The 27,965-nt window shown below is 43.2% G+C and overlaps 2 protein-coding genes across 2 annotated transcripts; one reads left to right on the top strand and one right to left on the bottom strand.

Annotated features, from left to right (window-relative positions):
- Window positions 1-205: 205 nt before the first annotated feature.
- Window positions 206-4,279, bottom strand: cct5 (chaperonin containing TCP1, subunit 5 (epsilon)). The gene is made up of 11 exons (XM_079292424.1): window positions 4,057-4,279; window positions 3,556-3,616; window positions 3,190-3,354; window positions 2,857-3,055; window positions 1,868-2,060; window positions 1,623-1,772; window positions 1,420-1,539; window positions 1,120-1,305; window positions 890-1,027; window positions 569-749; window positions 206-480 (listed from the first exon to the last, which is right to left on the bottom strand). The coding sequence occupies exons 1-11, from the start codon at window positions 4,159-4,161 to the stop codon at window positions 353-355; spliced, it is 1,626 nt and encodes a 541-aa protein (XP_079148550.1). The 5' UTR covers window positions 4,162-4,279; the 3' UTR covers window positions 206-352.
- A 276-nt stretch (window positions 4,280-4,555) lies between these two features.
- Window positions 4,556-27,710, top strand: mtrr (5-methyltetrahydrofolate-homocysteine methyltransferase reductase). The gene is given in 16 exon segments (XM_079291562.1): window positions 4,556-4,591; window positions 5,229-5,373; window positions 5,570-5,723; window positions 5,903-6,020; window positions 6,143-6,641; window positions 6,720-6,833; window positions 6,928-7,084; window positions 7,310-7,398; window positions 10,273-10,453; window positions 14,416-14,458; window positions 16,321-16,501; window positions 17,130-17,169; window positions 17,172-17,247; window positions 20,986-21,078; window positions 25,002-25,205; window positions 26,272-27,710. Coding segments are annotated over 15 exon segments (2,238 nt in total). The 5' UTR covers window positions 4,556-4,591; window position 5,229; the 3' UTR covers window positions 26,417-27,710.
- The last annotated feature ends 255 nt before the right edge of the window (window positions 27,711-27,965 follow it).

A 27,965-nucleotide genomic window follows, 5' to 3' on the forward strand; every position in this document is an offset into this window, starting at 1 on the left:
GTGACATTCCAGTTGTGAGGAAGCAGTCCAAACTATTTCGCACTTCTGCCAAAAATATGGCTGCAGTCTGTCATTTTGTTTATGTAATAATCATGAATGAATTACACCTTCTATGCATCAGCTTGCCAACAGTTGTAAATTCTAAACTTAAATAGACACAAATAAAGAATGTAATACACAAATTATTGGAGGCTTGAAATTTCAACGGACCAACATTTTAATGGGGATTTTGATACTACAACAGCTTGAACATTTTGTATGAAATGATAAATATCAATACGCAGTGCGGTTTGGACATGGTGATCGGAGAAGTGCCTAAAGCAGCCCAGAAATCTTAAAGTGTTTCAGGCATTCAGTCCTCGCTCTCCCCAGAGGCTCGGATGTCGTCGATCTTAAGGATCATCCTGACCACCTGAGTAGCCAGAGAGATCTGCTGCTTCTTTCCAATCAGGGTCTCGACCACATGCTGTTGCTTCATGTCTGTGTAGGCGGAAAACAAAAAATGTTTAATATCATGCCGTCTTGCTTTGACACTACAACGCGGTGTGTCTGACCATTGCTTCCTTACCATTGGTGTTGTGATGCAGACAGTCAATGCCGAGGTAGGGGTTTTTCTCTTTGACCTGTCTGGCTCTGACCTCCGCCATGGTCTGGATTGGGTTAAAGCCACTGTTCTCAGCCAGCGCCATCGGGATGACCTCCATAGCATCAGCAAACGCCCTCATGGCATACTGCTCCAAGGATGGGCACTAGGAGCAAAAATAAAGACCAGATCAGCCAGAGAAACAGAAAAGGTGTTTGGGATATTTACCTTTGATTCTAATAAAGGAAAACCATATTTAATTTAGATAAATTGTGAAAAGCATCTGTGGGTTTTAGTGCGTCTCACCTTATCTGCAGCCTGGTTGACAGCCAGAGAACATGAGATCTCTGAAGCTCCTCCTCCATACACGATACGGTTGTCTCTGATCAGATTGCGGGTTACACACAGGGCATCATGGAGAGCGCGCTTGGCCTCCTCAATGATCTGATGAGAGATACAATAAAAAGGTGAACCAAGAAGAATCGACTCACATAAATTGGTATGTTGAGGGGCGTAACAGTCCCATTTGTGCTTACCATTTTGTTGCCGCCACGGATGAAAATGGTTACAGCCCTGGTGTTTTTGCACTCCTGAATAACCAACATGTGATCCTTTGTGGTGCCAAAGGAGATCTCCTTCACCACACCAGCTACGCCGAGCTTCTCTGGTGTCAACTCGGAGAACCGCGGCACAATGCGGCCTCCTGTGGCGATGGCGATCAACTGCAGAGAAAACAATAGACAATGTACAGTTAAGCACAGACAAAGTACTAGTATGATTGATCAAAGTGGTGAGGGCTGTGGCGGTATTTATATCATGTGAGAAACATCGCTCACCTCGATCTCAGGCCCCCCGACCCAGCGCACGGCTGGCAGGTCGTTCTGCAGCAGAAGGTGATTGGCTTCATCGTCAAAGCCCCACTGGCAAATGGCCAAGGTGGCACCATTGCTTTTGACCTAAAAGAGAAATACGAGTTCACATTTCGAGCACATCTGCAGATGTGACAAATTCAGTTTTAGTACCTTCCTGCAGCACTAACCTGGTGGATCATCTCCTCAAACTTCTCCTTTTCATATTTCTGGAGCGCTTTGTAATCCTCCACAGAGGTCACATCCAACTTATGCTTGGTCTTGGGCTTAGGTGGCTCAAACGGGCAGGTAAGGATGGCAATTTTAACATCTTTCAGAAGCTGAGTGGGGAAATAAAATAGTCGATGTCATCAAAGACGAAACTCGAAATAGAGCCTGTGAAATCATCCAATTGTGACATTCCCCTTGTTTGTACCTTAGGCATCTGAGGGTGGCTGAACTCCTTGTCGACTATGACTCCCTTGATGAGCTGCGTGTCCTCCAGCTTGCCTCCCACTTTGCCCTCCATCTTGATGAGCTCAAAGTCGACATCCTTCCTCTCCATGTCGGCGACAGTGAGGATGGCATTGACTGCAATCTCTGCCATCTGTCTGTGACACCGGTTGATACTGAAAGACAACAGTAGAACTTTAAGATGCTACATCATAGCGGTCACTTAATTCTACTATATGACGGCCTCGAATGAAAGATATGACCAAAAGTCATGCATGCAAACTAGGCAGTCACTAGTGGGGAGCAGGCTAGGTAACAAGCTATGAAGAGTCTCAAAAACAAATGGGATTAAAACGTCAGGCGATCGTTTTGTATGTCGAAGGCTAAGCTACATTCAACAAGAGTTTTGGCTACTTCTATGACTTAAGGTTAGTAAGCGCAAACAAATAGCATGACTAGCGTAGAGTAGCTTGTGTTCCACTGCTAAAATCATCTGAGTCCTAGTATGCCGATGCTACAGTGATATAGCAGCTAGCTGGGTACGCATGGTGTCAAGTCGATTGGCTGCAGAGACAGAACACTTGTTTGTCCACTCAGTGTTTCCTGTAGATTTAAAACACCCGTTTGTCTAAAGATGTTGCCTTATTGGCTTCCCATTTTTTTAAACAAAATTATGACCATGGCCAATGTGCTGCATTGAGCCATATTGGTACAGGAAATATATGGCACATTGTGAGAATACTATTCTCATTACATTAAACTGAATCAAATCAAAGTCGTGCTATATTGAACGGTATCAAATAATTACATGGTTAACAGACCGTTTATCAAAATACATATCGAATGGTCTTGAGATGGAAAGATGCACGCCCTTACAGTTTCTAATATTTTGTCTACCCAATTCATATCATGAAAATTAGAAACCCAATAACAAAACCAATCAACAAACAATTCTGTGTCTACGGGGCTCACATTTTGGATCCCAGTGTTGTCATGGCAGTCTCAACGAGCGGTTCTGTGTTGTTGGGATCGTAGACTAAGGTTTCCGCAATTTTGTCAAGCTGCTCTATGGCAACGCGTGCGGCCTGGTCATAACCGTCAGAGATCCTGATGGGGTGGATTCCACGGTCCAGCAGCTGCTCGGCCTGCTCAAGCAGCGCACCAGCCAGCACTGAGGAGGAAGAGGAAAACACAGTAAGCCCACACCCACAATAGCTGGGTTTGATAATGTATTGATAATCCCAATCCAGGTTTACAGCCAAACACCCCCCCTTTATCATCACCATCAGCCATCCTTTCACGTACCAACAACTCCAGTGGTTCCATCACCAATCTCATCATCCTGGGACTTGGAAAGCTCCACCATGAGCTTGGCAATCTGGTGGTCCACATCCATCAGGCTGAGAATAGTGGCTCCATCATTTGTGACAGTCACCTCTCCATCCTTGTCAACCATCATCTTGTCAAGACCTGGATGCAAATAAAGAAACAAAAACGGTTAAAGAGAAGTATAATCTTGGCTAAAAATAAAATGTAAATGGCTGATAATTGAATGAGGTCTAAGAAATTGACAAAGTAGTAGTTAATTGTATTTATTTGCGCAGCAACTACGCACTCATCTCGCCCTCTCGAATCATTGTGGCCAAAGTAACGGCACTGGTTTATACTCACCATTAGGTCCCAAAGATGTCTTCAGCGTTGACGCGACAGCCTTGGCTGCCATAATATGAGACTGCAAAAATCACAAGCACAATGTCCATGTCAGTGCACATTTTAAATAACGTTACGTTATTATCCTTGGTCTCTAACGTTGTGCTGAAGACAGATTGAAGTTGCCGTCTCCGAGAAAGCTTTGGAAATAATGTGCATCAATGACCATTTTTGATAGTCATTGGTCAATGACCATTTTTGATGGTCATTGTAGCAACACCCAAGAACGCACATGGGCCTCGATGTTAGCCCGACTAGCTAACGTTAATCCTTTGAACAATGCTATTCTATTGTTAATGCACCAACACCTCAGCTTGCCAATTGAGTGTATGATTTAAAATCGAAACATTGAATCGTATAAATTATTGTATTTGCTTAACGCATCACATGTCATGCAACTAAAAGCTAATTGCTAACTTGCTAACATGCTGCAGCTGAGCCCTGTTAGCTAGCCCATTGTACCTTAAGTGCGTCAATGCCCGATAACCGCGTCTTCGTGTCCTGGTCTCTAATGATGAGAAAAGGCCTCCCATAGTCATCGAAAGCAAGTGTCCCCATAGAGGACATGTTGACCGAGGGCTCGGAACACTTTGAAAGTGTCCAACTGTTAAGATGATGAGTTTTAACGATGAAAATCAGAGGCGAGGCAGAACAGCAAAACCCACGAGTCTGCCTGCGACTTCTGGAAGGGTCTACGGGCGGGGAGGAAGGATCCAAGTAGCGTCACGTGTGTGTTTTTAATTACATATTTAAACACTCTTTTACCCAGAATGAAAATACATGATTAACGTAACTTTTTTTAAATGGTTCTTGAAAATAATTTTTAAAAAGCTTTTTATGAAGAATATTCTGACGTTAGACCTGAAAATATCTGTTTTGTAATGTGGTTCATTCCGATATCGTTCAAACCCAGTCGGTGCCCAAGATCTCGCGAGAATTTCAGAGACGCTAAAATTCCGTGACTGGTTTGAGTGGATTTCCACAGCTGTTTTGCAAGGTAAAAAACCATATCTTGATTTATACCTACCTCTAAATAAATGATATAAGCCGTACTTAGTTTTAAAAATGATACATTTGAAAAATAACAAGTATGTATATTGGCTTGAACCCACGCGTACTTCTGTAGCGCTAACTTTACGTGAAAAACTGACGCAATGTCCGCTGACTTATAGTGGTGTTCAGGGCTGTTGCTAGTCAGGCTTTTCCGTGGCAGACTGTCTGTTACATGTCAAAATGTGCAGTATGTCGGTAAGAAGAGATACCTCTGAAAACGCAGCTTGACAACTGAATACTGGATTTTAAATCACCTCAATAGAAGTTGCGTTGCCTTAGTTCAGCTCTATGTTGTTGACACATGGGTGTGTCTTGCACATTTCTTTCTCTGCTCCCAAAAGACCATAGGCTACAATTCGAATTTTTAAAATACAAGATATAATTCTGTGACTGGAGTATTTTTGTCAGCTGCCTACGTTTTAGGGTCCTGGAGTTGTGAATGGATAGCTCACTGATACATTTACACAAAACATAGCCATCAAAAGTACCACCTGTGTCCTTTCCTACAAGTCAAAAGTCCACTAAGGATGATCATTTAATACGTAAATCTACAAATGAAGTTGTTTTTCTGGATTCTCCAGCATGCCATGTGAAGTGAAGCCTCGGTTTGTACTTCTCTATGGATCTCAGAAGGGCCAAGCCGAGTCCCTTGCCGAAGGAATAGCTGAGATGGCCGAGGAGCACGGACTGGTTGCTGAGCTCAGTTGCGTGAGCCACACTGAGAAGGTAGCGATTAAACATTATACGTGTTTAACTTGAAGCAAGAGCTGTCAAAGCCTCTCTTCCACCGCATGGCTGCTGACACACAATAAACACATGGATGACATCTTAATAACTGTGATGTTACCTGATGATTCACTGGATGTTATTGCATTGATTAGTGGAAACACAACTCTCTGGTTAATCATTGAACTGGTTTCAGTACAATTTGGAGAAGGAGAATGCCCCAGTGGTCTTTATTGTGTCTACTACTGGAGACGGGGAACCACCAGACAATGCCCTCCAATTTGTAAAGCACCTCAAGACGAAGACCCTCTCCACTGACCACTATACACACCTTTGCTATGCACTTTTAGGTAAATTCTATGATGGTCTGAGGAAGCTCTTTTTTGCAGTCTAATCTGTTGATATTGGGAACTTGATTTGCAAAACATATTTCTATATAAATCATTAAAATGCAGAGCACTGTTGTGTTTGCTTTCTGAACAGTTGCTGGGCTGAGAAATCTTCATCTGTTTTCCTCTGTCTGCTCCAGCTTTAGGAGACACAAATTATGCAGATTTCTGCAACTGTGGGAAGACAATTGAGCGTCGTCTGCAGGAACTCGGAGCAAAACAATTCTATGCGACGGGATATGCAGATGATGGTGTAGGGTAAGTTCTGCGGCATAGCCGTCCAACTTTTTGCATTCCAGCCTATGACACATCCCTTCTGTTTCTCCCTTTTTCTTTTATTACACTGCTTTGTATCATTTTGTGGGCTTTGTTCTCTCCAGGCTGGAGGTGGTTGTGGAACCCTGGATTGAGGGACTGTGGAAAGCAATCAAAGGAGCCTTATCAAAAATGGCTTCTGATAAGTCTGACGTTTTGAAAGGAGAAGCAGGGGGACCAAAGGAAACCCCTGATTCATCCATACCGCATGTCCAACTAAACCTCTTGGGAATAACTGACCACCAAAGCTGCGAGTCGATCAAAGCATCCGCGGAAATGCTCTCCAAATTTGCTTCATCTTCTGCGCCACAGACTGCTGTTTCTGATCTCAGGCCAGCTTTTCCTGCAGGGAGCCAGGTGTTGGCGTCGCAGTCTCATGGTACTGTCAGTGTTTCCACATCAGCACCGAAGACGCAGACCGGGAATGCTGGAGTTGCCGGTGTTGCATTGGCGGCCTCACTGACATGCTCCCTCCCGCCGCTGTCTGAGTCGCCTCTTAATGTTCCTGCTCTGCCTCCTCCCTACCTCGATGTCTCTCTTCAGGAGGTGGACTCAGTGGAACAGGTGGGGAAGGATGCTGCTGATAAAAGCAGTTGTTTGTTCCATATTTCAGCCTTCATCTTAGAAAATGTTTTCTTTCAGATTGTTGGACCGTTGAACAAAGAGACTCTCCATGCGGCTCCCATATCCAGGGCGGTTCAGCTGACCAGAGGAGATTCAGTCAAGAGGGCCCTTCTCTTAGAGCTGGACGTTTCTGTAAGTTTGACAGAATAATGTGAAGTTTTGACATTTTTTGGAACCTGCAATGTAAGTTTGGATTTAAGATGGATCATTTTTTTGTCATTCTTAGGCTCACCCGATGGTGACCTATCATCCAGGGGACTCGTTTGATGTGTTCTGCCCAAACAAAGCCGAGGAGGTGGAGGACGTGCTCCACCGACTGGGCCTTCATGACCAGAGGAACCACCGAGTACACATGTCTCTATGTAAAGACACCAAGAAAAAAGGTAAAGTGTGTGTGTGTGTGTGTCAGGTGGTTTTAACATGCATCCAATCTACTAAAAGAACACTGTAACCTAGCAGATTCCCAACAATTATACAGCACTGACAACACAATATCCTAATGATGGCGGCACATTGCAAACTCATGTTTGTATTTTCCAAAAGACTCTTATGTTTGACATTCATATCTATAATAACTCCCACATTCTTCCTCTCCTTCCTGGTCATAGTTTCCCAGCTGCCGTCCTACATGTCCCAGAACATTTCTCTGCTGTCCCTGCTCACATGGTGTCTCGAGATCAGAAGTGTGCCTAAGAAGGTAATTCATGTCTAGACATTGTACTACTGCTACTTACTCTTTAAATTGCATTGGTCGAGCCACTTTCCAATGTGACCCACTGGATATCAGCATAATAAGAGGGTGTAATGTTCTTTTCCAGCTGGAGCACACGCTGGAGGAAAGTATTGTACTTTATGGAGAAGAGTAATTATATGTTGACGCAAATGTTCCTGTTTTGTTATTTATTTTATTCCCATATTGTAAGATGATTTGCTTACTAAACAGGCATATGGGCACTCAAATAGTCTATGTCAGGACATGCTCTTGCATGGGTTCACAGTTTGGTATAAAAAGCTCAGGCAAGATAGAGTGTCGGCCCTAAACTGAAACAATGGTCCAGCGTGGCTGCTCCTCTGTGGCAATGGAGATAAACACAGTTGGAACAGTGTGGAAATGTCAAACGGCCTCAGACTCGCGCTTTGGCAGCGCCTACTTTCACACTCATCTCCGACATGTGCAACGTTCTTTTGAAATACTATCGCTGTAGTGCCGGTAGCTAACTTCCTGTACTCCTTTTCCGATTTCCATCTCTCAAGTTATTTACACTTTCATCCAGATTTTGTGCGAGTTAGATGCTTTATAGGAAGACATTATAGTCAAACCAAAATGAAAACCATTCATTTCCCTCTGGCAGGAGCTGCATCAGTACTTTACCGCTCTTTGTAAACAGCAGTGTACACTTATAACACAACATCTTATCGTATGTGATGATGCATACCACACTTTCTTTAAAATACATGTTCTATTGTGTTATTAAATGGCATAGGATACGACATTGCTGGGTTGGTATGGTAAAGTAAGAGACAATAGGGAAACGTTACTCCTGATTTCTGCTCTGGCTCTTTTTTTTTTCCAATCAGAAAAGCGTTTCAGCCTTGCAAATCAAAATGATATCGTGCCAGAAAGATATAGTACATCCCAATTGTTGCTGCCATCAGTTCAATCCCCTGCTGTACATAAGACGTGTGCACAGGCTGGAAATATGTTTTGTTTCAGGTTAAACTGCTGTCTAGAGGCTTTAAGAGTTTTATTTTACACCTGTGTGTAATTCAAGCAGTTAATCTGTTTTGCTGAAGCAGGTGCAACACCTATACGATTTATATTTCCTGATTTAGTTTTTTTAGATTATCACCACAGCCTCTTAGGGAGTACAACACCCAATACTATTCATAACAGCATCAAATACAGTGCAACAGGAAGGCACGGAGGACAGAAAGTAGTGGCAGCAATCACAGGCAGAGTCAGTATTGCAGGTTTTTAATCCACCAAACCTCAACCAACACAAAACAACAGAAAACGTAGCTCCTTCCAGAGCTCGATCAGTTAACTCTATAACTAAACTAAAACAGCCGGCTTACCCGGCTCAATCTTGTTCTCCTCTCTGCGGCTCCTCTCTGCTCAGTTTCTCTCCTTGCCTTTTGTTCCCCTCCCTGATGAGGAGATCCAGATCAGGTGTGTGTCTTCCCACACCTGATCTCAATGCTCATCAAGGAGAGGGTGGAGCCTTCTTGCAGGAATGTCGCTTCCCAGCCACGACCCTGCCCCTCAGGCCCTTACAACAGAAAGATATAAGTGGGATGACCTGGAATGCCATGTTGTTATTGAAGTTATTCACAGACTGTGTCAGATACAGACACCACGTGTTGATGCTGTTCAAATAGTGTTGAAGTGCTGTCTGTACACCATGGATCAGAAGATGGGGATAACAATGATTCCAGTGCAAAGCTCTCCATGCAAGCTCTCATAATCTATAATGAATCATTTCACAGAACAGTCGGGATGACAAATATTCAGAAGTTGTGATTACTGTGTCGGAGTGCTTAATCGTTGCGCAATGAAGTAAAATCACTCCAAAAGTTGCTCAGGAGTGGCATTTTAATATTTATTCACGATCCTTTTTAATCCTGTAATTTGCATCACAGCCTACAAAAAGATTAACAATAACTGATGAAATACCAGTTAAGCAGCAGCCTGTCTCCTGCAAATGTAACGTTCTAATTGATTGCATTAATTGATTTTGATGAATTTGTTTAAGGATTAAAACGCCGCTGCTAATGTCTGTCGCTTCATAAGCGTTTCAAAACTAAATGGCAATTCTATGGGGATAGAAAGTGCATTGTGTATGGTATAATGGGCTGGTATCAAGGTCTCCCTCTACAGCAGGGGTCTCAAACTCCCGGCCCGCGGGCCGAATTCGGCCCGCCACGTCATTTTATGTGGCCCGTGAATCCGCCAGCAAAAAGAAAAAAATCATTTTTTCTTTTTTTTTTTATAAATTAGACTAATAATAATAAAAATATCCCCATGGTCGAAATTATGAGATAGAAAGTCGAAGTTATTAGATAGAAAGTCATAACTACAATAGAAAGTCATAATTCTGAGATAGAAAGTCAAATTATGAGATTGAAAGTCAAAAAGATGAGATTGACAGTCAAAATTATGAAATAGAAAGTCAAAATTATGAGATACTTAAACAGTTAGAAGCAGCTCTTTGACTGGTTACTGTACATTTAACATGGAAATGTATTGTGAGTACATTGAAGACTCCTTTAAACTGTGAATGCAGAGAGTTATTTAACAATATGTTACGAGTAGTTACATTTACAACCGGCCCTTTGCGGGCGACCATGATGCTGATGTGGCCCGGAGTGAAAATGAGTTTGAGAGCCCTGTTCTACAGTTTCTATGCACCGAGAAAACTAACATTACATTTTCTATAACGTGGCATTGAATCTTTCCCTACGTTAGCGGTAGAAAATGTGTTAAACGCCTCTTCTTTTCACAGTTGTAAATGGAAACATCGCCGCTGACTTCGAGTGACTTAACATCTGATTTCCTGTCTCTCTCTGTCAGGCATTTCTGCGAGCGCTGGTGGAGCACACGGGCGACGGTGTGCAGAAGAGGAGACTGCAGGAGCTCTGCAGCAGACAAGGCAACGCGGACTACAACCTGTACGTGAGAGACTCCAGCCTCGGCGTCCTGGAGCTCCTCGCAGCCTTCCCATCCTGCTCGCCTCCTCTCAGCCTCCTCATAGGTCAGAGCGCCTGCTGTTATCTGATAATCAGGGTTATTGGGTAAAAAAAAAAATCATCCATGAGAGATTTATTGCATAACGTGAGAACCACCAAGTACAAAATCGGATCAAATATGACATTATTGTTCTGTCCTTTTCCTTCTAATCTCCCGTCACACAGTAAATGGGTACATTTTATGCATAACAATAATCCAGTGACTAATGAGAAAAACAGGGCACATTTCTGGCACATTTCTTTTCAATTGGATCACACACACACGCTGCTCTTGCTCAGCACAACAATTTACTGATCATATACATGCGTAATGTTTTGATCCTTCTGAACCAACGGTTTGTCAAGAATTATTCTTATAATAGATTCACATATACATGCTTTCATGTAGCCCGACGCAAATGATGAATTACAGTAATTGACACGAGATCGGGATTTAGACTGCACCTTTACAAATGATCAGTGGAGTAATTTACCTCGGAAATGTGCATTTATATTTTGAAAAGATCTCGGCTCATGTTGAGTGTACCGTCTGTATTTTTCAGCTCTGCAGATTTGTCTGTCGGGGTCGTTTTCACCCAGCAGGGGTCGCTGTAGCCCCAGTAAAGCGAGATTTATGAGCCCAGGCTCAAGGCTGATCTTGTGAGAGCATTTAATTACACTGAATGGTCCGAGCATGTACATCAGAGGGCTCCCCAAAGGATCATCTCGTTTCCTTGTCTCTTTGTAAATTCATGTAGCTCCAATATGATTTTTGTGTCACATTTCCTGTGAATATAATGGCAGTATTATCGCTGCAAGTCAAGAGATATTTTTTTCTCAGTTCACCCATAATTTCCCTCCCCGCTAATAATATTGATCTTTTTTTGTTGCTGTGAGCAAACTGTTGGTAGAAGACTGCTGTGCTCCCCCAGCTCATTAAGATAGCTGGACGGTCATTCAGTATAGATCTAATAAGCTTTAACTGAAACTTACCAGACAGTGAAATTAGTTGGCTGCAGCTTTACATACAAGTTGAGTTGTCCTCTAAAACAGCTGTGTCACAGCTCTTGGCCTCCCCCAATGTCAGTTATTTTGGGCCGATACTTGCCAACCACAGCACCTTTTTTGGTGGTGAACTGATGCAGAAATTGGGAATCGCGCCGATCGCGCCCTGGTGAAAAATGTAGCATTCAGGACAACAGCTGTTATTTGGGGGTACAGGGTGAGCTTTGCAAGGGCACAAACAAACCGCGTCGGATCAGTGTGATCATAGCTTAATGGTCCACTCTGACTCGGCGTGTCACTTGTAAAGCACACCGCTGCATCTCTTGCACTAGGGGAGGTGTTTGCTGATCAGAGTTTATGCGGTTATACACAAACTATAAATAATGAGGAGCGATGTCATCTAAGCGGAAAGATACCTGCATCCCAGAGTCAGCGCTCTTGTTCTATGGTCCACATAATGTGTCAGATGAAAACGTTGGGGTCATTGCTCCAGGGAGGTGAATGCTGTCCATGACCATCTTTTTCAATTTACTTCAGGGTTCAAATTGAATCGTACCGGGGTGAAGCTTTATTATTATTGGTTTTCTTTAGCTTTATTGTGACCTGTGGAAGAAAGGAAAGTGAATGTGTCTGTATCCCAAAAGGACGGCTCTCCCCCCGAATCTGAACATAAAAGTTTCCCGGTCACAAAGAGCGCACCGCACGTCACATATATTCCCACTTTACTCATATAAGATATAATGAAATGCCAGGGAAGACCTATGGTTTTGGAAACCCACGAGCACGCAGGCCCTTTTCTCAGAAGTAACGTGAAATTAGCATTTGCGGGCTATTATAAAAAGAAAACAAAGAAAATCTTCGCTAGGAGAATTCTTCTCAATGCTTTGATGCCAACAAACCTCCCTAATTCCATCTGCAGCCAACAAAAGCCTCCATCTATCTAAAGAAGGACAACGTTTATGCTCAACCACATAGCTATCTCTTTTCTTTGTTTTCACACTAAAATTGTACCTCTGCATATAAATTGCGGTGCAGTGAGACCTTTGAGATGGAATAGATTATGTTGTTGTGCAGTGTGATCGATGGTACCCCTGAAAATGATCATTTGTGTGAACATAGCAGGGACCCTGGGACTGTATTCTTTTTTTTTTTTTTTTTTGGGAACAGACTCCTTTTTTGGAAATACATATTTTTGAAGATGTACCCTCAATCCAGAAAACAGCTGCTTTTCAGCTCTGAGGTTTTAAAAGTGATATGTCCTTTTGGATCCAGCAGCAGTATCACCATGGTGCAGTGAGGTGCGATGATGGATTGATTGTCCTCTGTTTCGGACATGAGCTGTCGCTCTGTGATAGAAAGGCAACTCCGACACCGTGCAGCTGCACAGGATTGTGTTAATGTATATGATACACCTGCTGACGCAGACGTGTGTGTGTTTCCATTGGCTGCTGATGGAAAGGTTTCCTGGAAATGTGGGGGGGGGGGGGGGGGATTTTTCCAAACAGATTTTGCCCTTAAGGTGATTACTTGTTTTTTCTTTTTGAGAAATGTTGAAAACACAAAGGATTTTTTTCATCCTCCCTGTTGCAATTTAGTTCAAATTATTTATTCGAATAAAAACTGTCATATTTTGTTTACTATTTACAGCACAAGCATCACAAAGCAAGGCCAGTGTGTAGTCTTGGCTCAGTCAGTCTAAACATTTAAACCCCTGTAGTAAAGTAAAAAATTCCGTGTCATGCTGAACATTTGGTCCATCCCGTATGGGATTATAAACCGTGACAAGGCATCTTTGTATACAAAAGAAAAGCATCGGATATAACATTGTATCTACTTCTATATTTTTGTGCTAAATAATATCCTGATCATCTCTGAGGCTTTCTCAAAGCAGCTGGCTAACTTGAATGTTTTATAGATGAACTCTGTCCTTGGGGAAAAACAAATCTTTATCATTGAGATGGCCCAGTGAACAAATCTGCTTTTCTTTTTGTCAGATTGACGTACGGCCCAGTTTCAACAACATAACTCTTCCGGACACCCAAAGGTCTTCCTTTATATAGATGAATTATAAACAAAACATTTTTCTGTTCCATGTTTATACTGCATCATCTTCGAGGAATGCAGTTTTGGCTCTCTGGTGTTGATCCTTGAGTTGTTTTTCTTTCAGTATCTGAAAGAAATCTCGACGAATGTTTTCGTAGAAGGCTGCTGTTTGGGCAAGGCCAATGTTTTCAAGTGTTTCATGTATCACCATTCACCAAAAACAAAAAAAACCCCTCTCCGCTCAAAGAGATGAAATGGTCGTCAAATTGCGGCGCTGTCTTGCAAACACCCTGAGCTGTTTAGATGTCAGATAGATCCAGAAAAAAGAGGAGAGAGCAGATGTAGTCCAGCTGTTTGTCTTTTCCAAGCAATTTAGCAGAAAGATGTGTTGTTGTAAGGCCCGAGCTGGTTCATATGGTGCGGCTTCACTTTTCCAGGTTCTTGTGACGGAGAGTACACAGCAAGCACATCACTTCATGCCCACATCTAATAGCTGATGGTGGTCAGAGCGTCGCGGATGGCAAATCTCGGTGCTGCCGGGTGAAAAGTTAACTCTCACTCTTCAACGTTTTTTTCCCTGATTTCTCTGACACACTATCCCGATTTCCGAGGTACAGTGCATATTACCCAAAAGAGAGGGCACCTTCATGGCTGGCATTGAAATAAGGTCTGCATAAGCAATCTGTTTCCCACTGGCTCCACATCTGGACACTTGGGGATTCCATAACCCTGAGTTTGTAATTTCATAAATATAGAAGTGTGTCCTAGAAACAAGACTGTAACTTGGGGGGGGGGGGGGGGGGGGGATAGATTGGTAGGTAGGAATGTCTCACTGGGCCAAGATGACTTTCACTTCTTTTGTCTGCTCTCTGTCATGGGTGTCTGTGTCACAACAGCGATATGCAGCGGGCTGATTGACAGTTTTGCTTGCCTTTTTCAGAGCTTTTGCCAAAACTGCAACCCAGGCCTTATTCAGCAGCCAGGTAAGGTGACCGACGCGTAGGAGTGGATGTTACATTTTGAAACTGTGCACAAACGTGCTTCTATAGCAATGCTCACTTGGAATAACAAGTATGAGTGTGTGCGTGTGTGTCGGTGTCTTATTCTCACCACGTGAACGTAGAGGCTTCCTACTTTTACTGGTGTTTCCCAGCTGCACAATACAAATACACCGACAGTTCACAGAGGGGAATTGAATCCTTGGATGTGTTTCTGTATAAATTAGAGCATTGCCTCATTTCAGAGTTAAAGAATCCACGAAACTGACCACTTTTCCGCCGATTCCAAACAGCATTTGCTCATGTTTGCAAATGAGCAGTAAATTACTTCGTCAAACTCTTTTTGTAATTATGATATTTCAATTATGGCACGCTAAGGGAATAATTCATTCATCTCATTTATTTGAAGATGGAACTCTTTCATCATTAAACGCAACGAACAACAGAAATATGAGCTCCTCTCCGCTCATTTGTTTCGATATTTTCAAATACCCCTCCCTGATTGATTCCCCTCAGGAGCCTCTGACACAGCTGCCTTCTTACAAACTGAATCGCATTCTTGATAATGGAGAAGATGGAAATAATGCATCTGAAAATCACATCAGAGAATCCAGACACTGCCAATAGAAATAAACACAAAAAGAAGATGCATACGATTAATGGTGAAATGCTGTTGTTATGTTGGTGGTGTTAGTTTTACGCATATATTCTGGTCTGCTAAGCCTCTAACCTCACTTTGTTTACAACTAATACACAAGACAGTCAAGTGTACATGATATCACACATATTGATCTCGCACTATTGGCAGTGAGGAAATGCATTGCTGTCCACTGGAGACTGTCTGTTTTGCAACTCCTTCACAGTGGTGGACTGAGCTTTGAGTTTATTATAACATCAAATGGAAGCTTCCTGAATTTGAAGAAGAGTGGCATTATGTTGTTATTATGTGTTTTGCAAATATCTCTCTAAAGTCCGTAATGGATTCCTGTTGTCAGACTGTAAACATTCTAGTCCATGTTATGTTTGCTGCTCATGTGTGTGACTGTACGTCTGCGCAGAGAGACGGGAGAGATGGTGGCTGTAGTTTATTGGATGGCGGAGAGACATTAGAGGCCTGCATTATTGATGCTGCGGTCAATAGAGGTCTCCAGTTTTTTAGTCGAGGATAAAGCAGACATACTTGTTCTCTATATATGCATTTATATTGATTATTATTGGATAAATAGAGGGTAGTAGTACAAATGCAATCTTGACCAAACCAACCTAAACATTGACAATTCAATTGTATAAAAAAAGATATTGTAACAATATCCACTTTTATACAACAGAGTGTTGAACACCATTAAGTTTAAAACTCCATTGAAGAGAACATGACGAGTATTTTTTGATGAAGGGGTACTTGAGCTCATCTGACAGTGCTGTGGCGCTACATCAGAGAGAAAAAAACCATTTCATAGATCATGATTTAGCACATTTTAATGACACGTCCACATTTGTAATTGTCACATCCATTGTCTATGTATCCTTGTGACTTTGATCAGCTCCTTTAATGATGTTTTTCTGAAGGTGGTCTGTGAATAATGACTCGGAGCATTGTTGTCTGTTCTTGACAATTTATCCTCCCTCGTGATGCCTCTCCCTTCCTGGTCTGCCTCTGCTTCTTTTTGTGTGTTCACTCTATTGTTCACTTCATCTCTGCGTATGTCCTTGCTTGCCACTGTCTGTATGCCTCACACACACACACACACACACACACACACACACACACACACACACACACACACACACACACCCTATTGTTTCCTTCTGTCGCTGTCGTCCTCCATCTAAAACGTCCATCTCTCTAGCTCCTGTCTTAGGTACCCAGGAAAGCTGCATTTTGTCTTCAACGTGGTAGAGTTCCCAGCATGCTCTGGGCGGCTCGCGGGGAGGCGAGGCTTGTGTACCGGTTGGCTGTTTGACCTCATCAACCCTGTCCTGGTTTCACCTGAGAAGGAGGAATCCTCCAACAGCCCTGCTCTGCCAAAGGTAACGAGTACACTGGAAATTGGAGAGCTGAAACTGGATTGTGCAAATCTGTGAACTTTTGGTCTTGGCTGATTATAAAAGTGCTCTTATTGATGAGAACGAGTGTTCAGGTGCTGTACTAGTTGCAACCAAATCCTGCTCCACCTTATTATGACATCCCGTCTTTGTCTTTGACTCGAGTTTTGTTAAAAAATAAATGCCAAGAAAGCCAGACTTCCTGTTCACCCTCAAATAAGAGGGTGTTGAGTGAAGTAGAAGGCGAGTGTGAAGCAGAATATCAGAAAAACTGTGCGGTGTCTCCGTGAAACTGCTGAATTCGAGGCATTGGGGAGTTAACCTGTTTCTACGATATGTTTTAGGCAGCTCTGGAAACTCACTTTTAATGTGTGAAAAAAAATAAAATAATGAGCTTTAGGCCCGTTGCGTGTGTGCGGTTGATTTAAAAAAAAAAAAACATAATTAAAAGCAAGTAAATCCTTCCTGCCACAGACTATGGATTCCATGCGACCCATGAGTCTTAGAATATTAAGTAGATCAATTAATAGATTGGTCGGCCCACAGTGGCTTCTCAGCATTGTTGTAATTACTCTCATTATTTTAAATGCTCGCTAATGACCTCTGACTGTAGATCCATGTGAGTTTGAGACCCAACTGCTCCTTTCGGCCTCCTCCGACGTGTCGGCGCCCTTCATCATGGTCGGACCGGGGACGGGAGTTGCCCCCTTCATTGGCTTCCTCCAGCAAAGGTATGGCAAATGTCACAGCGCGCTAAAATATGAGCTTTTATCACAATACGTGACATTTTTATCAAGTATGACAGACTTAGTGGGTGTTGAGATTTCCCGTTTTAAGTGCATATCATCTATGCCTGTTTTTGTGTAATCTGCAGAGACAAATGAGACTCTACTCAAAGCCCAAAAACAAGTCCAAGCCCGTCCACATCTCATAATGCATGCAATAAATCTAGCGGCCAGGGCCGGGATCACGTCGGGGAATATTTCCGATGCTTCACTCGTCTCAACAGGAATAAATTAAGCCCTCTCAGATGCACAAGTTTATGACACGGCCTCTAATGAAGGGCATCAGATGGAGTGTTATTGATTTGGAAATAAAAAGCCCAGTAGGTGGTAGCCACGTTGTTGGAGTAAATCATTGCTTGTAATTGCTGATGAGTTGGTGCGAGGATTTTGACTGTTAGCCGAGTGTGTGCGCCGTACTTCTCTCCGGCTTGTTAAACCGTTGCCGGCGGTGTAAATCCTCGAAGGGTTCTATCATGTGGGAGAAAACGTGCCATTTTGTTAAATTTTCTGAATTGATGGCTCAATCAAAATTGCATGATGATGAGCCGTCAGAAGGGTTTAATGTGACCGAAGCTGATGCCCGCGTGTTGAACCAGCCGAGCCCACAGCGTCCACGGCGTTTTAGAAAGCGGAGTAAGCCTTTCTGAGTCAGATTGACACGTCTAACTCTTGGGTGGCTTGGTATAAATGAGGTTATGCCCCAGTCAACTCCGATTGTCTCTAAAGGCCCCGGACGTCTGCTCTGTTGTGGCGGCCGGCGTCGGAGGGTGATTGCTCTGAGAGATGACACGGCGGCGGATCCCGGGGGAGGACGAGCGGTCATGTGGGTTGAGAGGTGGTTGTGCCTTTTGGGACGCAGGAGCACTGAAGATGGCTCAGTTTTTTTTGGACCGACTGTCACACCACTTGCAGACAGACTTCTCTTCTTGATGATCAAGGTTGAGCCAGAGGGACAGTACTCTGGGTGTAAGGCAGTACTATAAACACACGGCCTCCTCAGTCATTTCTCCCTCTCTGTGTCTCTCATCCTCTCCCCTGCTAGCTGCGTATTTTGCTGGAGGATTTAAAAAAAAAAAGAAGCTGTCATGGTGGGCAGCGTTGTACACAATCTAACTTGAGATTCCAAACAAGGCCTCGGTGGCTGCCGCTGCACTGTGATGGGAGATAACAATCACCGGTTTGTTAACGGGACGCTGTATCTGCCTCGAGGCCCCGAAAAGCAACAAAACAACACGAGGACACTTCGATCCTCCGACCTCCTCCTTCCGCCCTGCTGTTAATCGATGCCGTACTCATTTTCTATGAACTTGTATGAAGTAGAAGACGCATCTCTAAAGGTCAGAGGCTCACTTGGTGGTACCGGGAGATTTTAATACGCCCCCCCCCCCCCCCCCCCCCCCCCCTAGAAGTCCGGTATTGATCGCTGTGGAAGGATTTCACGGTGAACGTGATTTTCAGTGTTTCTCTGTTTAGCTGGGAGCAGTGACAGTTAAACAAATGTTGTATTTTAACTTGAGTGGTTAGCCTTAATCTCCTTAACAGCTCTTAACAAGCTTTTCCTTTGTAAAAAAAAATATTTAGGATTGCCAGCAGGCACTATGACAACTTTTATTAAAGTTTGTGCGGTCTAACCAGACAGCTGATTCCAATTAGGCTACGGCATCTTGCTACTCGGCATTGTCCTGTATTCTGACAACACTTTGAATTCAGCACGTAGAATGTATGCGGCTCTAATTCTGCAATGTAATTTCAGTGATTAAGCCTCAAGCTGTTGTTGTATTCGGGCTTTTGTTTTTGTTGTAGTTGTATTTTTATGCCTAAAAAGCCCCCCCCTCCTGCTGATCATTTGAATGGCACTGAAAGGCAACCGCCTCTGATTTCGACCCCAAATGGAGTGCACTGTGGATCCTGCCTCCCCCCTGGGATTGCATTGCAGGCTGTTTATAGTGTGGGGATGTGATTTGTATTCAGAGAAAGGTGCCGGTGTGGTCTACTCAGAATGGAATCCAGGTTTTTCATATTGGTATTGATCCCTCCAGGCAGGGAGAGGGAGAGGGAGAGAGAGAGCACTAAAATGAGTCTACTGGAGGCTGTTTGCACATCAGAAAGAATCTCGTCCAGGATGCTAATGGATGGGATCTGAGCGTTTGGATCAAGTCAGCCAGACAGCTCTGCAAACGGAAAGTTCAAACACTCTGCGTTTTTATGAGCTGGTCAACTTGTCATCTAGTTCATGAGGATGAAGCTTTTAGTATTTACAATCAGACTTTTGCTTTTTTCTTATATATATAATAAGTATATTAATCTTTTCGTATATTAAATGTCAGACAACAGGGAAATTGATCAATGTCTAAGTTGGCTTGCTTATTTAAACCCTCTCTCTCTCTCTCCGAGTGGAGCACAGGTCATCTTCAATTGTTCTCCACCGCTCTCGTTTTTTGCCCGCTTTCTCCACTTTCATCCAAGTGTGCTGTGTTTCCTTTACCTGCCTGTTAACCTCCTCCAGCTGTTTCCGGCTCTCCCTCGCCCCAGTTTGTTTGGCCAATGTGTCTTCAAGATACACTAGTGTGAACGGAAACTTGTTTGCTCATCGCTCCCAAATGAAACTCATGAATTCAACTTTAGTTTCACTCCACATTTTTGCTGAAGGGGGAAAGTCTCTCTGTACTTACCTTTTTAAAGATGGAGGGATGGAGTTTTAGTGACGCAGGAAAAGTCTCGTGTCCACTGGTTCTACTATTAAAAACAATCGCAAAACACAGACACAAATCATTTTTCAAAGCAGTCATTTTACATGTTAAAATATCTGGAGGGGATATTTAATTCTTTCTGTTTCTCAAACTGATCGGTTAATCGTTTCGGCAATAAAGTAGTGTGTTAACTCTTTTTTTTATGCACCGTCGAGCTCCACCACACAAGAGTTGGCTGCCGTTTTAATTCTGTAACTGCTGGAAAACACAAAGCATGATTCAGTCTGCTGGTGAATAGCAAAGGGTTGTGTTCAGGGGAGGCAGCACCTTATCCTCGGAGTGCAGCAGCGCAGCACAAAGGGCCCAGTCTCAATGCCTCCCTGTGGTGTTCCTCAGCCCCCACGTCGCGGTCGGTCACCGCAACACTCTTCTCTCATCCCCCTCCCTCCCTCCAGACGGGGGTAACAGATAAAACCAGTCACCTGACTGATGGCATCATGAAGGGTTGGGGGTCAATGGTTATCTGGGAGAGAGCCGTCACCTTTTGCAGCAGGTGTGCGGCACAGATACCGGCATCTTCACAGCCGCTTTGTGCCGCTGCGTTGCCATCGCCTGGCAAAGGATTCTGGGAGCTTCGCCAAACTCCCAAACCACAAGAGGAATCACTTTTGCCGGAGCAGTTCTTTTGCACTCGAGCAAAGTTGGACACGCACGAGCGTACGCGAAACACACACACACACACACCAACACATTCAATTCCAGTCACTGTTTATAGTGATGGGATCTATCCTTCTGTTTGGGTGCAATTTAATAATACACATAATGTCCTCGCTGCAGCGCGTTTTCGTGCATTAGGCAATTTTGGCACTCGAGTGTGCCGTCATTGCAGACAGTGCTTAATGGTGTCACTACTCTTCTTTAACCTCCATCCTCCATCTGCTCTGGTCCGCTGTTGGTATTGATTGACCGCTAACATCCGTTGTCTGACTTTCAGAGAGCAGGAGAGGAAGGAGAACCCCGAGGCCGTATTTGGCGAGACCTGGCTGTTCTTTGGTTGTCGCCACAGAGACCGAGACTACCTTTTCAGGTAAGCTGTGTTTCTTTTTTCCACTTCATACTCATTTATTGACATATTCTATACATACTTTTGTTCAACCCTTCGTGAGTCAGATGTACTGTACTCCATACCCACATCCTTCACCTTGCCACTAAATATTACATATTCACTTACGACTTACGCTTTAATGAACTATGTCAGCGGATTTATACGGACCTGATTCACTTCCTATTTGTTGCTGCATTTGTAGCATTAACTTTAAATTCCCTTGATTGCGAAAGCCAACGATTCTGCAAAATGATGGAGGTCAGATTATGTACCGGTAGTCATTGCCACAGGCCTGATTATAAAATGTGAAGATGACGGACATACAGAGCTCCATTAGTCAAGGCCACGTGATCTTCACCTATGAGTCAAAGGGTCTCGTTGCCTTGACATGTACCTTGATCGTGACTCGAGATAGGTAGTTGCACAGAGGTCATGTGACTGTTTAGTATGGTTGGATTCTGATGGGCATTTCTTTTATAAATCCAATTCCAAGTTGATAGAATATCTGGATTTGTGACGCTCAGAAGCTAACAAATCTCTCATGAAACCTTTAAGTGTGTATTGTGAACGCCAAAGGGATCACTAGTGATGAACCCACAGTGAAGTATTACTACCCACCTCTCAAGTTCCCCCTCAGCTCTGTTGAGCATGTTAGCATCCTTCGGGCTCATGCTTTTGGTTTTTACGGCCCACGACTTTACCGCTTTGGTTCGCGCTGTGCTCTCATCGGCATAGTTTCTCAGTGCAGCAGACAGAACAGCTAGCTGATGAACATAGCGGATCAGTTAGCTGTCAAATGGAGCTAAAAGGAGAGTGAATATTGGACTTACCGTACATTTATCAGCTGACTCCAAATGAATGCTAATTTTCCTGCATGCGTAAAAGCTGCTGTTTGCAATTGTGTGTCATTATGAAAAAAAACATTGAATCCAATTAAATTGTACGGATGTTATTCTTTGATTGACTTCTTGTTTAATTAAATTACTGTACACTGACATCAACCTGTGAGTAGATCATCGCTTTCTCTCGACTGCACACTGATGAATCGGCTGCTGCTAGAACCAGCGGCACGCATGGACTCGATGCCGGTGCGGTGAGCGAGTTCTTTTTCCGGATTAAAAAGTGTGAATGGATTGGCATCCCTAATCACACAAGTACAGATCACAGGGGACGCTGTTTGTTCCCCCTTTAGTGTTATACCAGCTCACAGCCAGGTGCCAGGCGCTGGTGTGCTCACAGCGTTGGCTTCTCCGACGAACGCCCCCACAGTGTTGACCAAAGCGATTAGTCTTTGTTTCATGAGCCACCCGTGAAGAGTTTAAATTTAAATAGGTTAGTAGAATAACAACATCATACCTGCTGAATTGCCTGCCTGCATTCATCTCTGCTGGGTTTCACTAAAAGTAAATGCAATTTGATGTCTGGGATTGCCTGGGAATGGAGATCCCTGCTTAGCATAGTTTGTAGCTTCTTCTACTTTCTTTGAAAGAAATGTTCAACGTAAGTCATAAGTAGTGAGTACAGCAAATATGGCTTTTTAGGCTTTTCAACATTACAAAATGTCGAGACAGGATGTGACCAACATTCTTGATAGTGTTCAGAATTTTCAACAAAAAAACCGGGGCTTGCGATGCGCCTCAATCAGCCGCAGCACTTAACATCCCTGTGAGAGGTTGATGCCAATCTGCCTGCTTGTCACATCAAACATTTCCTCCCCCTCTCCTCTCTGCTGCACTCGTCCTTTTCTCCTCCCTCCGATCTCTCAGCCGCTTCATGGCAAGTGATTTCATGCTGTAAGGGAAACATAACTGGGAGGCCTGCTGGGTTCACGTTAGGGATTTATTTATTTATTCATACAGGTCAAAGTTACAGGGCCAGTGCGCAGAATAACCATCTTGGCTCATTTTCAACTGCAGGCCCTGGGCAGGTGGAGCTGACGGCTCCAAAAGACACATGAAAACAGGCACAGCAAAACCCATTTCATAAAACACGTGAAATACTTCAGCACGCTTCAGGTTGTGCGTTTAGAAAGGTATATTAATCCCCAGTGTGGAAACTCATTTGCCACCAAATCAACGAATTGTTTTTTAACCATGATTTTAAATCCATTCGATTGATTGTTTCTGCTTTTATAAAAGCACTAAGCGGGGGAGGAGCCCAGCCATGCAGAATCTTCTAGACAACCTTAACTGTGAGAAGATTTTCCCAGCTCCGTAGATCATGATCTCTTTGGCAGTAACAACGGTGAGAGGTGTTTGGCTTCCTGGCAAGTACCTTGAGAGCCTGGTGGTCGACTGTGTTGCTGCCGTGTGTGTGTGTGTGTGTGTGTGTGTGTGTGTGTGTGTGTGTGTGTAAACACACCAAGGAGTATGGCTCGTTTTGGTTCTCAGAAACGGTTTTGTTCTTCTAACAAATCAGCTGTCCTTTGTCATTCTCCTGTTTCGGCTCACAATATTATCAATCTATGATTATCAAAATTAAAATGTCAAAAAAAACAAGACTCCGCCATCCTTCTCCTTGTGACTCATGTTGTTGCGCTCTTGTTCAAACAGATTTTTTAGTCACGCATTTTGGTCAAAGCAATGAGATTTCTTTTCTTTTTTTTGACTGATTTATAGTTTTTTGTTTTCATGACAGACGAGACAAATACAAGTATTTCAATAACAAATGACAATATCAAGTTGACATGAACAATCTGAATTAGGGATGCACCGATATCACCGGGTGTCGTACCGACACAGTGCTCATTTATTTATAAAACTGCTCTGATGCCACCCCATCAATTAGTTGAGCTGAAAGGTTGTCGGCTGTGGGTTTCTGCCAGGAAGGAAATAAAAAACATAATAAACACACACACACACACACACACACACACACATATATATAAACAATTCAATTTCTTTTAATGACTCCATCTCGAATCAAAGGCTAGACAGTAAGCATCTTAGCAAACGCAACAATTCTGGATGTTTCACACAAGTTCCTTTTAGTATTTACACCGCAGTGTCTGTGTGTTTATAGAAAAAATGCCTTATTTTAGTCTCGGGGTTGCTGCAAAACACAGACCCCCGAGGCGAAGACCTTTACCCATGATCTCAGAGCCGCGGCTTGTTACGAGTATGTGTGCGTCCGTGTCTGTGTTTTTCTGCTCATCCCGACTCCTTAACTTTAAACACGATGCTCTGATCCCCAGTAAACTTTACTCCCTCACCACCTTTCCTCCTTCCTTCCCTACCAATAGCACCCCAGGCCCTGTAAAAACACTGAGGCGGAAGAAGGAGAAGTTGGCGAGCAAACCACCGATAGGGAGCAAGGTTACACCCAACTGCAAGACTGGGAGGATTGATTGTGAAAAAAGAAAAAAAAAAAAAAGATGCTTCTAACAGTTACTCCACCTTGCTTAAATCCTCTCTCGTTAAACTCGATAAATTGGACAGGTTTTGCCCATCAGTGTTCAGACCTTTTGCCCATCAGTGTTCTGTTTTATCAAGCTCGATAAAACAGAACACTCTTTATTTAAAAAAAATAATATTTTTGTTTCTTTTTCTTTTTTTACTTATGTTCTGGGAGTTCTATACAGTATGTGTTGTGATGTTGCTAAATTGTGTTTTAATGTGAAAGGATAAACAGTCAGTGTTGAATACATGGCATTTTTAGGCCAGAAGTTTATACATTTATTTCAAGGTTGCAATAAAATAAATCTGCATCTATTTCTTTCCCCATAACATCATGGTCAGGTCTGTCATTCGTCTCTCTCACCTTGAATCGTGGCTTTTCTGATTCTACCTTTTTGAAAATACTTTTTTACAAAATGTCCACAAATGAGGAACAGCCTGTGCGAAATTGAATTGACAATGACCTTAAAATGTTTGGATGTGTCTCTGCAATCCTTCTGCTTGTTCCAGAGAGGAGCTGGAGGGCTTTGTGTCCAGCGGTACACTGAGCCATCTCAAGGTGTGTTTCTCCAGAGACGAGGAGGAAGAGGAGGAAGAGGAGGAGGCCACAACCTCAGCAGCACGACCCAGATACGTGCAACACAACCTGCTACGTAACAGCCAACACATCACCGACACCCTGCTCAAACACAACGGTTACTTCTATGTCTGCGGGTAAGACTGGCACTGATGATGATAATTCAGGTGTACATTTTATTTTTTTAGTGATATTTGTGTTGTTTTTTTCACTCTGCGTTACATTTATCCCACTGTCCTCCCGGCACGGTTGTGTCATGTCCCGGGCTGACCTTGTATTCAGTGTTTCCACTCACTCGCAGCTCTTTTCTTTGCATGCCCGGTCTGTTGTTGCCAGATCAGCGTGTGTCTTCGAGGGCTTGAGTTTACTTGTAAATCTTCATTGATGCATTTTTTGAAAACCTTTTTTTCCCCAGGATGTCTCTTAAAATACATCATCTCTTTTGCAAGATAGGCAACTGAGTATTAACCAGTAAAGATGAATTTACAACATTCACCTCAGAGTCATAAAGGAAAGACCTTTACTATTTAAAACATGCATTCATAAAGACATGTTGTGAGTGTGGCATTTGATCAACATCTGATATTAAGGCGGGTTTTCCTAGAGTGCGTAGCAAAAATATGCTGTTTTGCAGAGTTCAGTACTTTACAGTTCTCCATCTTGAGAAAGCATCTTACAGAGGTAAAAAGGATGGTACTGCTCAACTCATACTGATGCAACATCTTGTACAGTTTGCAGCAAATAGTGTGTTTCTCCCCCCCCCATGTCACGACAGTCAGTACAAAGACAAGAAGCAAAACACACACCAGGCTTATAAAAAAGTCAAGTCATGTCCACTTGTATGGATACAAAAAACACCTTTTTTTTTGCTTAGAGTTTCTCCTCTCTCATCACTGCCAGGCCGCTTAACTCACCTTTGAGTAAATGATCTTTGAAACATCAGAACGGTGTGAATTCCTCAGAGTCAAAACAATATCACTTCAGGTCCACAGGACCATGAATCTTCCCCCGATATGCTGCCACAGCAAAACAGAGATTTCAGTAATTTCCTTCCAGGATGCACTCCTGGCTGGCAGCACTCGCTGGTTTTCACAAAAATATGGGCATATATATATATATATATATATATATACTTGACTCAAAAAACGTCTATTGATTGTATTGCCCTTTCCTCTCATATATTCATACTCCTTTCCTCACCAGAGATGCTAAGAACATGGCTAAAGACGTGAACAACGCTCTGATGGAGATGATCCAAACAGAGCTGCAGGTGGACCAACTGGACGCCATGAAGACACTGGCGGGGCTGAGAGAGGAGAAACGCTACTTACAGGACGTCTGGGGCTGACAGCAGACGACCAGATGAGGGCATTTTGCAGCATCCACTCGGCCTTTTTTTACAACTTAAAAAATAAATAAAAAATCAGCATGCTCAGCTGTAACCTCTGAAACCATAAAATTGTGGATGCTGAATCCCGGAGGTTGTTTACACCACCCAATGCTACCTAGATGGAATTCACCATGCTGACCCGGGGATATCGGTTCACTACATCATCTTGGGCTTTGCTGTTTGAACAGAAATTATCTTGGTCAGGGCAATAGAGCTGGAGATTGGTCCTGCAGTGTGAAAATGCTTTTAGTGGAGACAAGCCTCCCCCGTTGGTCCTGTCTGGGGAAAAGGCATTTACTTCCATCGGTTTGTGATGGAGTGATTTTGATGAGACTGGAGGTGGTCTGACCTAGATGGGAAAACCACACAGCAATCTGTAGGTCTTTACCAACGCACACACACACACACACACACTCAATAGTTTTTTGTCATTCAGGAGGAAAGCGTCATATTTTTAAAAGTTATGTTTTAGAATGTGCTAGCCAGACCTCCACGATTTACCTCTGAAGTCATAATAAGCAATTCTTTAAATTTTTTAAGTTTGGTTTTATGGTTTTACTTTAGTATTGTATGAACATCATCATCTTTTCATCCAAAGTACTCGGGAAATAGTTTACTTTTTATCTTGTTTTTAATGTGATAAAGACAGATTTTAATGTGTGCAACAACCCCTAAAAACAAGTCTCATTAGAAGTCCTTGGAGACGATGACGGTTATCACATGTGTCATTTTACTGTGTTCAATGGTAAGTACAGAGGCTGTGATTCTCAGAGATAATGTGCAGCTCTGACCAGAGCGATGTGTTGAACTGACTTTGTTTGTGCTTCTCTGCCTCCACATACTGAGCAGGCTGCCAGTTTGGAGACCGTGAACTTTTCTGAATTGTGAGGGATTTAAGTTTTAAAGCTCCTCATTATGGATGTAATGTGATACAGTATGTTTACTTGTAGGAGTCTGGTCATTTCATGCATTAAGTGTCTGTGAGCGGGCGTTGTGTGAAAGTGGCTGGGAGAGATGTGAAGTTTAGGACACTGGGGCATACCCATACGAGGAGGCAGACGAGCCTCCTCGGTGGCTCGGATTGGATCTCACCTTTCATTTCATATATGTTTGTTTTGTTATAAATAGTGTGATTAGGGCGGTTTCTCCCTGTGTCCAGAAGTTATGGCCATAACAAAATCCTGCAAAACCCGACTAAAATCTCCCAAACGGTGGTTAAAACAAACACAGCTGTGCCTTGTGTCATCAGGAATTAAACGACATTTCAGCCGAAATGATTGCCGTCTACTGTTTCCCTTTAGTTGTGCACACAGGTGTGTCTGTGGATGACCTTTCACACGTGTATTTGCAGCGTGTGGGTGTGAACGAGCGCGAAGGCAAGCTCCGATTGATTGGGAGTGATTCTTTTTGTACAACTTTGGAGATAATTTGATTGTTCAAGGTGCCTTTGGTCGGAAGATGAAGGCGTACTCTGCTAATTGAAGGCTTTTCGCAATGGGCTTCTTAG

This window comes from Melanostigma gelatinosum, assembly GCF_949748355.1.
Source record: "Melanostigma gelatinosum genome assembly, chromosome: 20".
NCBI lineage: Eukaryota > Metazoa > Chordata > Actinopteri > Perciformes > Zoarcidae > Melanostigma > Melanostigma gelatinosum.

Bases quoted from the DNA above. Each gene is read 5' to 3' on its own strand.
- cct5 (XM_079292424.1), bottom strand. From the start codon at position 4,161: ATGTCCTCTATGGGGACACTTGCTTTCGATGACTATGGGAGGCCTTTT. The intron at 3,617-4,056 runs GTACAATGGGCT...TGATTTTTGCAG, and splicing joins CGGGCATTGACGCACTTAAG to TCTCATATTATGGCAGCCAA. The intron at 1,028-1,119 runs GTAAGCACAAAT...ATCTCTCATCAG, and splicing joins TCCGTGGCGGCAACAAAATG to ATCATTGAGGAGGCCAAGCG.